General features: G+C 53.2%; 1 protein-coding gene and 1 gene segment (V, D, J or C); one reads left to right on the forward strand and one right to left on the reverse strand.

Annotated features, from left to right (window-relative positions):
• LOC134524747 (olfactory receptor 6F1-like) overlaps positions 1 to 12,970 on the reverse strand; it is a 51,351-nt gene that overhangs the window by 2,134 nt on the left and 36,247 nt on the right. The gene's annotated exons all lie outside the window — the stretch shown is intronic.
• On the forward strand, positions 6,510 to 10,581 carry LOC134524666 (T cell receptor alpha variable 4-like). The segment is given in 3 exon segments: positions 6,510 to 6,561; positions 7,322 to 7,602; positions 10,570 to 10,581. Coding segments are annotated over 3 exon segments (345 nt in total).

The raw sequence follows: 12,970 nt of genomic DNA on the forward strand, positions 1-12,970 counted from the left end.
GGTATAATCTAAGTCTTACCCAAAGGTGTCCCTATGGAGGGGAAGAGAGGCTCAGCCCGTCAACTGATCCCGGAAGTCAGTGATGTAATTCTTTATGATGGTGTCTTCCCTGGGTATCCCCCCTCTCTTGGACTGTTTTTATACTATTTGTTATCTTCAAGGTGGAGTTTGAGTGACTTTAGTCGTACATACTTTTATTATGATTGGTGTAAAATTCTCTCACCTCACAGTTAAAGGTATAGTTTACGAGAAATTCAGGGCGCAGACTCAAGGAGGAGTGGTCGCACCTTGGAGGTAGGTAGCCTTCGGGATGGAGGTGTGTTTTGGTATTATAATGACATTATAATGAGCAAAGTTCGCACAAAGGACAGGATTTCATTAAAATTTGACAAAATGTTGGCTCCGAGTATTGAGCGGGCAGCTAATTGGCAGCTTATCTGTTTCATGCTATCATCCCATTCCCATATCTGCTATACATCATAAAGTAAAGCCGCGGAATAATTGCATCCCGCCCCATGCCTCATGTAACTTCACAAGCATCCTTATCAGGGGACCACAGATGTTGTATTCTTCATGCCAGCTGCAGCTGTTTTCTACCCCAGAAGCCTCTTAATTTTATACTTTTCCTTAATGTGTGAACAATGCTGTACTTTTGTATTTTTAGGCAATTTAGTAATTATTCTACACCCCCAGCACCAGCTCTGCTGCCCAAAGGTGGCCATTCAGCATTCCCAGTCCAGGGTTGCTACAAGACAATGCTGCAGCTGTTTCTCATCACCAAGGGAAACTGCTCTCCCTTCCAGAGAGTCCTTCTGTCTCTGCATTCCTGCTGCCAGCCACTTTATCCCCTGCTGCATTTGGGCCTTTGTGCCCTCTGTGGCAGGTCATTCCTTGGTCACAAATTACCACTGCTGAGCAGTTACAAGTTGAATTTCCCCTTCAGTGCACACACAAACTCACACACATGAGCACAACCACACACGTCAGCTTACACACACCCAAAGAGCAACTCGTTCCTGTGCAGTTATAAGGAGGTGTGTGCACACACGTTTCCAAAGGAGCCCATGTCCACAGCAACATGCATGGCCACTCCCCCCACCAACAGGTACACACAGATATTCACACACACACATGCTTATAGGTATGCATGCTCCTGCACGCATGCATTTGCATACAGATGACATTCATGCTCCTCTACACAGATGCACACACACCAAAGCACACATCTGCACACACCTACGCCCACACAATTACGTATATGCAGAGCAGTCACACACATTCATGCTCTCCTGCATGAAGGCACGTGTGTCTGCTATAACGCATACACACTCATGGACACAACTGCCCAAACAAACACAAACACACAGAACATTTGTGCACACTCATATTTGCATGTGTATTACACATGTGTGTGCGAATGCAGACATGAGCACAGCCAGAGGAACATATACTTGAGCACAATCATGCACACACTCCACGGAGAAGCAGGACCCCTGACAACAGCTCTCAGCCCCTCGAGAGGACTCCAGGCAAGTCCTTCAGACCCTACAGGTAAGGAACGAATGAGTCACTGGCCAGCCCCATCACCTTTAGTGAGCTCAAGGGTTTGGCAGGGGTTCAGTCAGCTTCTTTCTCACTGTAAGAGAAGCCACAGCAGAGTCGAAGCTGTCATGTCGTTCCAACGATTGAGCCTCTCCACGTCTCAGGTCTGCACGTGAAGGATAAGATAAAAACTAGAGAACATCCCCATTCCTGCAGCCCAACAAAGAATTCCCACATTACAATCAAAAAAAAAAAAAACATCCTGCAGTGTTGGAAGCTCCTGCCTGGCCTTGTTGATCTGCTCAAGGGTCTGGGCCCAGCCTCTGCCCTTGCAAAGGGAGCAGTGCCACAGTAACACACTCATGTGGCAGCAGAAGGGTATGTCTCTGGGACAAGGCAGACTCCCCTCAGGCTGCAGACACTGAGGCTGGGACATCAGAAGTGATGGAGTAGTGAACCTGTCTCCAGACTCACTTGAAGGGAAATACCCTCTCTTCAAAAGGCAGAGAAAGGCAGAAGCAACATCCATTTGCAGAGCAGATGAGAACATGGTTTGGCTACCCTGGGAATGTTCATGCATTCTTTTGATATTTTCCCCAGTTTTAATGGCTGTGCTGGCCTTTTTTCCTCTTGTGTTTTGCATGCAGGTGCAGGGGGTGTCATTGCCTGTAGCGAGAGGGTGCTGCCTGCGGAACATAAGGGTTCATTCCCACTCATGCCAATCCCTGGCCCCATTCCTGTCCCATGCTGAAGAGGGGATGCCCCTTCCCTGGGCTTGTTTGCAGGGAAGGGGGGATGCCACCATGTTCACCCCCACCCCATCCCTGCACCATTTGCTGCCCACACCCCTTTGTGCTGCTGCACCTGCATCTCACACAGGGCCGCTGCTTCAGCTCCAAACATCCCCACATCTACTTCAAGCATGGTACAATCAGCCAAGCACAGCACCAATTTCCCTTTTCTTTGCGCTACCCCATGCTTCTTGAAACACGTTACTACTTCAGGTGGGCTGGGACATTCAGCAAATTCCTCATCAATTTTCCAATTCACCAGGAAAACCACCTAGGCCAAGTGTCTTGTGATGGCCCCCCATGACTGTGTGTGGGGCCAGCCAGGCATTCGGTCTGTCTCTTCTTCACTATCCTTTCTCTGCAGAGGCATTTCCCACTGGGACCTGCCGACTACACCAAATATTTTGCTGCTCATTTGTTTTGATTTGCAGAATAAAGTCAATCAGACTCTGAAAAGTATCCCTTAAAATGCCAGTTCTTAAACTAAGACTATGAAGAAAGAGAAGGCAGTATAGAGGATCCTATGTCCTTCGGATGCTAGGAGCCCTATGTGCTGTCAAATCGGCACCTCTAATCAGGGCACAGCATGCCGTGCAGGTCCTGCCCATGAAAGGGTTACCCCATTCCAGTCCATCAAGTTTTAGAGGATTTTCATAAAAGAAAACAGCTCTATTCATCATTTCTGCTTTCAAACAGAAACAATGTTCACACGAGAACCTCATACCGTATACTTAGATAGAGGCAAGGACATGCAGGTAGTGTAATCACTGGCACCGAGCAGGAGCTGCCTACAGGCTCATCGGTTACAGTCAAGTGGCTGAGTTTGTCCTCTGGCCAAGGGATTTGTGCAGCACAACACAGCTGTGAAGGCCAAGCTCTGCCTGTAGCACAGCACAGCAGAGGCCAGGGCCTCCTCAGGTTACATGGGTCACTAACTCCTTGATGTACAGTGATCTTTGGGTTAGGGTGACAGGACCCTGCCAGTTGTTTACTTCATGTGAAGATATACCAACTCTTGAACCTGCTCAGAGCAGCTTTCCCATCCTTCTTTCTTAGGGTGTAAACCAAGAGGTTGAGCAAGGGAGTAAGAACGATGTAAAGAAGAGCCACTGCTCTGCCTAGTGACCCTTTGAAGGGACCTCCCATGTAGGTGGAGACACACGGGCCATAGAAACAGACCACAGCAGTGAAATGAGAAGCACGGGTTGAGAGAGCTCAGTGCCTGCCTTCTGCAAAGCAGAACCCCAGCGTGATTAAAATCACTGTGAAAAAAGAGCAACCTCTGTCAACAATGCCCTTAGTTTGAAGTGTAAAACCCACATGGATCCTGTGCCCTTTTCCTACCTTTACAAGATCTCCTCACTTGCCCAGCCAAATTAGAGTTCACGCCAAGAGCCAGTAGCAGGGCTCTGGCAGTGCTTTGGCCAAAGGGCTTCCTCATCTGTCAGAAGAAACACCATCTCTCCCTCTTTTATAAGGACAATTGCAGACAGTATCATCATTGTGAAGAATTACTTAGCTCCAGTTAATTCAGCCTCAATGAATTCAGCAGCACGTGTGACATTTCCCAGCTACTCCTGCCAATGCCTACTGTCCATGGCTCCTGGATTGGGCCATGGAGGGGAGAGGAAGGTGGAGTAGCAGCTATGGGCCATCCCAAGGGCTGTTCCCTGCTTTATCACTCCTGCCATTTGCAGAGCAACTCATCTTCTCGAGGCCCACACTGACTGCCTGACAGCCCAGCAGATTTCCAGCCATAGCAAGAGGAACACCCTTCTCCAAGAGCTCATGGGGTTGCTGACATCTCAGGGCCTCCTGCCTTCCTGGGGCATTTGTGGGCAGAGATATCAGACTGATGGTCACTGGCAGCAGAGCAGCTCAGGCTATCTTCCTCTGCTTCAAGGTTTGCTGCCCAAAAATAGGAGCCACTGCAGGCTGTCCCAATCTCCCACTCCTCTGCAAATGGTGACAGGTCTCCTTGTGCCCTCATCCCTTTCCACCCCAGAGCAACACCCTTCTCCTTTGGTAGCTTGGAGAATGTCCACAGAGGGAAGGACACCATGGAGGCCAGGCTTGAATGCAGCAGAACTTTAATGAGTCCAAAGAGGGAAACAAAGTCACTCCAGGTGGGGGCCACAAGTTCATGGAGCCCTGGCAGCCACGGAAACTCTGCGGTCCTTAACCACAGAGAAGTTCTTGCACGATGTCTGTCTGCCTGCCCCATAGAGGGAGAGGAGACAGAAGGTACCCACCAGGCTGGCATTAGTGGGACCATGCTGCAAAGGGGAACCAAAGCAAATACAGAAAATGGAGAGAAAAGCAAAGCTCTTCAGCTACACTGAAAACACATCCTAAATCTTGATCCCTTGCCCAGCATCATGTTCTGCGTTGCTCGAGGTGTCTCCCTGGGGCTTTCCCAGCATCTTTATCAGAGGAGGCACCTTCTGCCATAGTAGCGTCTGGAAATGCCAGAGAGGTCACAGCACCCAGAGGTGATGGGCACTCCATCACAGCTGAGGATACTGCCAACTGCAGCGGAGGTGGAGGATCCCACAACGGTGTTCTGTGGGAAGGAGCTGAGGATGGGGCCAGGCAGGGTCACCACCACAGCAGGAGGCTCAATGACGACGGTGGAGTTCTGGCACTGCCTGACACAGGGCTCATTGCAGCTGTTGGCCAGTGGGGTCGGGCCACAGGGCCGGCAGGGCAGGCACTGGTTGTAGCAGGACATGTCTCAAGTGTGGATATGCACCTGGGAGAGGATCAGGGAGGAAGAGAGCACAAGGGTGGGTGAGGAGCAGCCTGTTAGGAAAAGAGCCACGACCACTTCTGGGTGGGGAACTGGCAGCTCAGCCAGGAGACACACAGTTTTCATCACCCTATACTGAGCAGCCTGGCCTGGAGTGACTCTCTCCTAGTCTGTAGACCAAAAGCCCCTCTGCCACATCCCAGCCTCTCTCTACCCTTCTCCACACTTCCCTCTAGCATGACAAGAACATGCAAACCACAAGAAAAGAGAGAGCTGAGATCAGCTAAGAGGTCCATTGAGGAGAGATCTCAATTTGGAAGAGAAGGAGAAGGAACTGCAGACTCACCTGGTTCCCAAGGAGAAGGAGGCCAGAGAAGCGGATGAGAGAGCAGGGACTTGGGCTGGCTTTTATACCTGCCCTTCATTGCCGCAGCACCAGAGGCACCCTTTGCAGAGGTAACAATTTTTGCACAAGCTCATCTTGAATGCAAACCATCGCAGCTAATGATATGGGCTGTGCTTTGGTTTCCAACACTGCTGCCTTTTCATTTCCAGTTTTGTTCCATGCCCATTCACCTGTGAAGGCTTCCTGTGATCACTGGGATGGAAGGCCCCAGGATTTCCAGGGCAGGAATGCAGCAGTGCAAGGCAGAAGAGTCAGCTCAAGTGCTGTATGGTTCCAGGGCAGGAAAGACATGTCAGCTTGGGTCACCTGTTGGGGCTGTTTGAATTGTTGTTCTCAGGAAGAATCTTCAGCCATCCTCAGCTGGCAGCCCATGGGCCCCTGTGCAGGAGGACCTGCCATGTCCTTCTCTTTCCCTCGCTCTTCAGCTCACCCTGGTGGTCACTTGATGTTGCTTCCCCAGATGTTGCACTGCCAGATTATGATCCCTTCCTGCCTACCACTGCTCCTTTCCCAGGGGTCCTCAGCATGGTTCACGGTGTGCCTATGTGTGTTCTTGTGTTGTGTGTAACTGTAAATAACCAGGTTTTTGTGACTATATACGGGAGCACAAACTTGTGCATGATTCTATGCCAGTGTGCCTGAGCCTCTGTGTATCTCTCCTTGTGTGTCACACATCAAGAGGGCATGTGCTGGTTATGGCAGGGATACTGTCCACTGCCCTGTCCATGAGCAACAGAGAGCTGCAGGTTCGCAGGGTCAGACGGAGCCCGAGTGCAGCGGAGTGGTGATGGCACCAGCCTGCTGGAGATGTGTGGTGGGAAACTGGTACGCGTGCGCTGAGCGCCCTGAGCGCTCTGAGCCCGGGCGAGCCCCCGAGCGACACCGGCGAAGGGCTGAGCCCCGGGGCGGAGCTGGCGGCGGCGCAGGAGAGGAGAGGAGGCGGCGGAGAGGAGGCGGCGCGGCCGGAGCAGAGAGCCGGGGCTGGCGGGGGGCAGCGAGGCGGGAGCGGCGGAGCGGCGCGATGCGGCGGTGCCGGGGCGCAGGGCTGGCAGGGCTGGCCGCGCTGCTGCTGGGTGCGTGGGGCTGGCGGCGGTGGATGGGGCCAGGGCTGTGCCCGGTGGGTTCCCCAGGGAGCCCAGCGCCAACTCTTCCCTCTCCTTCTTCAGCCTGTCTTTCCCGCTCCTCTCTGCCATCTTTTGTGCCCCTTTTTTGCCCCTCTCCTATTTTCATGCACCCTTTCCTTCCCCTGTGCATTCCGCAGTCCTAATTGGCCTCAATATAGCCCTCTCTCCTTCAGTGTAACAAGCCCTCTCCCTGTCTACTCTTCCACTCTTCCCTCACTGATTTTCTGACCCATCTCTCCATGCAACTACCATCCCTAACCCCTCTTCCTGCTCCCTGAGGTCCCTTTCTCTTCTTACCCTCTGCTTCCCTCATATATGTAGGCACAAGGTTGCTTTCTGCATCGTGCCATACATCCACTCATCCCCCTGTGCATTCACCTTTTATACTTCTGAATTCATCCCTCCATCCTTCACTGTAACACACTCACCTTTCCTGTCCTTCCGCCTCTCATCATTCATCCATCCATCCATGCACCTGACTTTCCTTCTGTCTCTCCATGCATCCTTTGCAATTTCCCTCCCAGACTGTTCCCCTTGTTCCACACATGCCTGGATCACACTCCATCCCTGTTGATGAGCTCCCTGTCCCCAGCTGTGCCAGTCTGTCTCTGTCACACTGCCACTCTTTGTAGTGATTTCTTGGGGAAAAGAGCCATCAGAGCTGGGCGACCATTCTTGATTTTTGGCCTTTCCTTCTCTTTCTCGGCAGTGGCTGTGGGCAGAGCCCAGGTGCTGCAGGAGCCGTCGGCAGAGACCACCGAGGGCACCGAAATCAACATCACTTGCTCGCACCCCAGTATCCGAACCACGGAGTTCATCTACTGGTACCGTCAGCTCCCGGGACGAGGCCCCGCACTGCTCCTGAGCACTCACAAAGACTCCAAAGATCTGCGGGACCCGCCGGGGCGGCTGTGGGTGTCGGCAGAGCGCCGCTCCAGCGCCCTGTGGCTCGCCCGGCCCCGGCGCCACGACGCGGCGGTGTATTACTGTGCCGTGGGAGACACGGGGAGAGGAGCCGGGGCTGCGGCCGGGCAGGAACCGGCGCGGGCGGGGCCGGGCGTGTGTGTCGGGGCCGGGGGGACAGCCCCGCGCGGGCCCGCCAGGGGGCGCTGCCGCTCCGCCCGCCGGGGCCGCCTCGCCCCAACGGGCCACAACTGGCCCCCCGCCCCGGGCCGCTTCCCTCGCCCCACCGGCCCCGGCAGCGGCAACCCCGCACTCCCAGCGGGACGCACACAGAAATCCCCTGCCACACTGCCGCCGCCGCCGGGGCAGGAATGGTGCCCGGAGCGCTGGCCGTGTCCGGCGGGGCCCGGCAAGGAGCGATGGCAGCCGCCGGCCCCGCTGGCGCCCGGCCAGGAGCAGCGCCTTTCTGCTCCGCACAGGGCGGCGGGCGGCAGAGATCCTCCTGCCCACGGGCAGCCGCCCAGCCCTCGCTCCTGCCGCACGGACCGCCCACTGCTGACATGGAACAAACGGGGCCTCTTCTCGGCCTCTTGACTTTCCCCACGAGGATGCCGAGGGAACCCTGGGCAGCTGCTTTCCTCTGCTCTGCAACCACGGGGACTCCAGGGCGCAGTTGCCAATGCCAAATGGTCCTTAGAAAAGGACAACCAGAAAGGGTTTCTCATTTTGTTACTCTGTAAAAGCTCAGATATACAATGGAAAACTGAGTCCTCCATCTACAGAATTTCCCAGAGCTTTCAAAATATTCCTGCTAGCCTTACAAAGTCGTTGCATGTGTTCAGGAGTTGAAGCTCCCCAGCAGCAGGAGAAGGGCATGTCGAGGTCAGAGGCACCTTCAAGCGCTTCCCACAGGGCCTCAGTGGTGAGACCATGAGCTTGTTTGACAGGATTCAGCACCTTTGAATTGAGGCCCAGGAGACAGGGTAAACTGCTTAGCCTGGACACACTGAGCACAGCCTCAAGGCATGCCAGGTTCCTCCTTGAGGAGTGAGTCAGAAAGGGATTTGCTGAGTTGCTCTCAGGGGCTAGAGGTCTGAGGGGAGTGAGAGCTGGCAGGAGCCTCTGGCAAGAGACTGTGGGCTCCAGCCAGTCCCTGGGGAACCCTGTGTGGCTCGAGCAGCTGACAGAGATGGTCAAACCCATGGGCAGAGGCTTCCAAGGCACAGAGGGAAGGATCAGCCCTGCTCCCTGTTCCAGCTGGACTTGAGAAATGTGTTTCCAGGCAACTCGGCAGGTGACAAACAAGGTAGAGCAACAGGCATGGCCAGGTCAGTACACGCATCATGGTCACATGGGATTGGCCCCTCTCACCTCTTTCTCCATCTGTCTTCCCATGCTTGCTCCTGGCCAAATTGCCTTGATCCTTCCCTTTCACTGTCTCTGCTGCTTCTCTTAAGCATCCCGTGTCATGCACAATCCAGAATTCATCCACAAGGCATTTTATTGCCTTGTAGGCAAAAACACCCCTGAGTTTAGAAGATGATCCTCTTTTCTCACCCTTCTGGAGGGAGTCATCCCCAGGCAAAGAAGTAACCAGAATACCTGAAGGGATGGGGAATAGATGTCTGTGATGAAGATGATTGTGCCAGATGTCTTCAGCACACCTGATGTCTCAGGTGGTGTGCCTGACTCTGGGTGGGATATTTGTAGGAGATGCTGTTTCCAGGGACGTTTATTTCCCTTGAAGGGCCTCATCCATGGCCTGGGAAGAAGGCCAATAATATGCCTATGGGGACAGGGAGACAGGCACCCGTTTCCTGTTGCGTTTTGGCTGCTCCTGGTTCTGCCTCCTTTCAGCTAATGCCAAGGGAAAAGGAGCACATTGCGGGCTACAAAAGGGCCTGTCTCCAACCCCATGAGAGGTGGGTGCAGGCCCCTGTCTCCAGCTGGTCACTGGAAGGCAGGAGAAGTTCACCACGGACACTCCTCCCGTGTTTGGGGCAGTTTGTCTGGTTGTGATCTCCAGAAGGAGCAAAAAGCAGGAAAACAGCCTGCAGCCTCCTGTTGCCCGACAGCAGACTGTTTGATAAGACAAGAAGGTAAAGGGGGTAGGACGGGTGAGGTTATGTCCCTCCAGATGCTGTGAATCCTGAGTTATGGAGCATGAGGCGGAGATCAAGGTGGGCCTAGGCAAACAGTGCAAATTCTGCCCATGCTGAGATTCATTTTAGGCATTGTCATCTCTGGAGTTTTCATGGCATTCCCTTAGAAATAAACCACTCCCACTTTCTGCTGTTCAGCAAAAGAAAGCACAGCATTTCACTTCTAGATCTAGGCGAGGATGTGTTTCACAGAATCACAGAATTTCAGAGTTGGAAGGGACCTCTAGATATCATCTAGTCCAACTCCCCTGCTAAAGCAGGATTGCCTAGAGCACATTACTCAGAACTGCATCCAGGCGGGTCTTGGAAGTCTCCAGAGGAGGGGACTCCACAACCTCCGTGGGCAGCCTATTCCAGTGCTCTGTCACCCTCACCGTAAAGAAGTTTTTTCTCATATTTGATCAGAACTTCCTATGTTCCAGCTTGTGCCCATTACCCCTCGTCCTGTTATTGGGAACCCCTGAAAAGAGTCTGGCACCATCCTCCTTCAACCCACCCTTTAGATATGTATGCCATAATAAGGTCTCCCCTCAGCCTTCTCTTCTCCAGGCTAAAGAGTCCCAGCTCTCTCAGCCTTTCCTCAGAAGGGAGGTGCTCCAATCCCTCACTCATCTTTGTTGCCCTATGCTGGACTCTCTCCAGTAGTTCCATGTCTCTCTTGAACTGGGGAGCCCAGAACTGGACGCATTATCCCAGTTCTGGCCTCACCAGTGCAGAGGAGAGGGGGAGAATGACCTCCCTTGACCTGCTGGCCGCGCTCTTCCCTGTGGAGCCCAGAGGAGCCCAGAATTCTGTTGGCCTTCTTGGCAGCAAGGGCACATTGCTTGCTCATGGATAATTTACTGTCTACCAAGACCCCCAGATCCTTTTCTCCAGAACTGCTTTCCGGCAGGTCCACCCCTAACCTATATTGGTGCCTGACATTCTTCCTCCCCAGGTGCAGGACCCTACACTTGTCCTTGTTGAACCTCATTACGTTCTTCTCTGCCCAGCTCTCCAGCCTGTCTAGGTCACACTGGATGGCAGCACGGCTATCTATCTGGGGTGTCAGTCACCCCAACAAGTTTGGTATCATCAGTGAACTTGCTGAGGATACACTCTGTCCCCTCCTCCAGGTCGTTGATGAATATGTTAAACAATACTGGTCCAAGTATTGACCCCGGGGGACACCACTGGTTATGGGCCTCCAACTCAACCCTGCTCCATTAATCGCAACCCTCTGGGTCCTGTTACACAGCCAGCTCTCAGTCCACCTCACTGTCCCCTCATCTAGTCTACACTTCCTCGGTTTCCTAAGGAGGGTGTTATGAGAGACTGTCAAAAGCCTTGCTGAAGTCAAGGTAGATGACACCTGCTGCTCTCCCCTCATCCAGCCAACCAGTTATAACATCATAGATGGCTATGAGATTGGTCAAGCATGATTTACCCTTGGTAAATCCATGTTGGCCACTTCCAATAACTTCCTGCTCCTGAACGTGCTTGGATATGACATCCAGAAAGAGTCGCTCCATTACCTTCCCAGGGACAGAGGAGAGACTAACCGGTCTGTAGTTCCCTGAGTCGTCCTTCTTGCCCTTTTTGAAGACTGGAGTGATATTGGCCTTCCTCTGGTCCTCAGGCACCTCTCCTGTTCTCCATGACCTTTCAAAGATGATGGAGAGTGGCCAAGCAATGACATGTGCCAGCTCTCTCAGCACTCGCGGATGCATCTCGTCAGGGCCCACCGACATGGATGTCCAGTTTGGCCAAGTGGTCTCTAACCTGATTTTCCCCTACTGGGGAAAACTCCTCCTCTCTCCAGACCTTCCCCCTTGCCTCCAGGGCCTGGGATTCATGAGGGACAGCTTCAGCAGTGAAGACTCAAGCAAAGGCGGCATTCAGTAGCTCTGCCTTCTCTGTGTCTTCCACCACTAGGGCGCCCACCTCATTCGTTAGTGGGCCTACGTTTTCCCTAGTCTTCCTTTTTCTATTGATATACTGAAAGAACCTCTTCCTGTTATCTTTAACTGCGGTGGCCAAGACGAGTTCTGCTTGAGCTTTGGCCCTTCTAATTTTTGCCCTGCATGGCTTATCTACATCTCGGCATTTTTCTTAAGTAGACAACCCCCTTGTCCAAAGATCATAAACTTTCCTTTTTTTCTTGTGTCGTGGTTTGGCCTCAGACGGCAACAAAGAACCACGTACCTCTCGCTCGAGTCTTCCCAATACAGGAAGAATCAGAAGAAAAAGGCAAGACTCTTGGGTTGAGACAAAGGCAGTTTAACAGAACAGCAAAGGGAACAAGCAAACACCAACAATAACACGGATAGAGGAATATACAAACACGATGATGGAACCCCTGCTCCCAGCCGCTCACCAACCAGACCCTGGACACCCCAGCCCGCTCCAAGCAGCAAATTCCTACCCACTCCCCAGGCAGCTCAGGGTGGGCATGGCTCACATGGCATGGAATACCAGGGAAAATTAACCCTATCCCTGCTGGAACCAGGACATCCTTGGTCACAGTTTGCCAAGTGATATATACAGCTCAGCATAGCACAGGTCGGGGCCTACTCAGGTCAGGTTAACTTAACAACAATGAGCAGTTGGTTCTCTCTGCCGTGAGTGGTGCATGGGATCACTCTGGACTTCATGTGGAAATGTAGTGGGAGAAGGGGTCCCCACCTGCAGTACCCCCACCCCTTCACGTGCCCTTTCAGCTGTGGGTGCAGGGCTGCCCTATCCACAGCCCTCGCAGTGCAGCACCCCAATGGGTGTCCCATGTTCTCCCTCGGAGTGGGGGTGACCCACCCATCTTCATCCTGCTCCCTGCTGACCCCTCACCCTTTCCCTAGAGTAGAAGTAGGTTGTCCTTGTCATCTCTGGGTTTGTGACATCTAAGAGCAGTTCTGGATCCCACCAGAACAGGACATGGCCAGAAGCCTGGGGCTGCTGCACAGGAGGGTTCCTTTCCTAACTGGGGGAATTTGGGGGAGAGGCATTGTTCCCAAGCAGATGAGGAAAGAAAGGGGAGAAGTGAGAGAAACAGAAGAGAATTCTGTTCCCAAAAGAAACAGCAACATCCTACACAACTGAGGAGCACAGAGAGAAAATATGAAACCTCATTGAGGAGTAAAGCCCTAACGTCACAAATGGCCCAGCAGTGCGTGTGCAGAAGAGCAGGGGATTCTCGCTGGGGAGGTGGGGACTGTACTGTGAGCTCACTGGGAACAGCCTCTTCCCACCACTGGGACACGCAGAGCCCCCAGGGACACAAAACATGGACAGGCTGAGAATGCCACTGGCTGAGGGAG

The sequence above is a fragment of the Chroicocephalus ridibundus genome, chromosome 17 (genome assembly GCF_963924245.1).
Source record: "Chroicocephalus ridibundus chromosome 17, bChrRid1.1, whole genome shotgun sequence".
Lineage (NCBI taxonomy): Eukaryota > Metazoa > Chordata > Aves > Charadriiformes > Laridae > Chroicocephalus > Chroicocephalus ridibundus.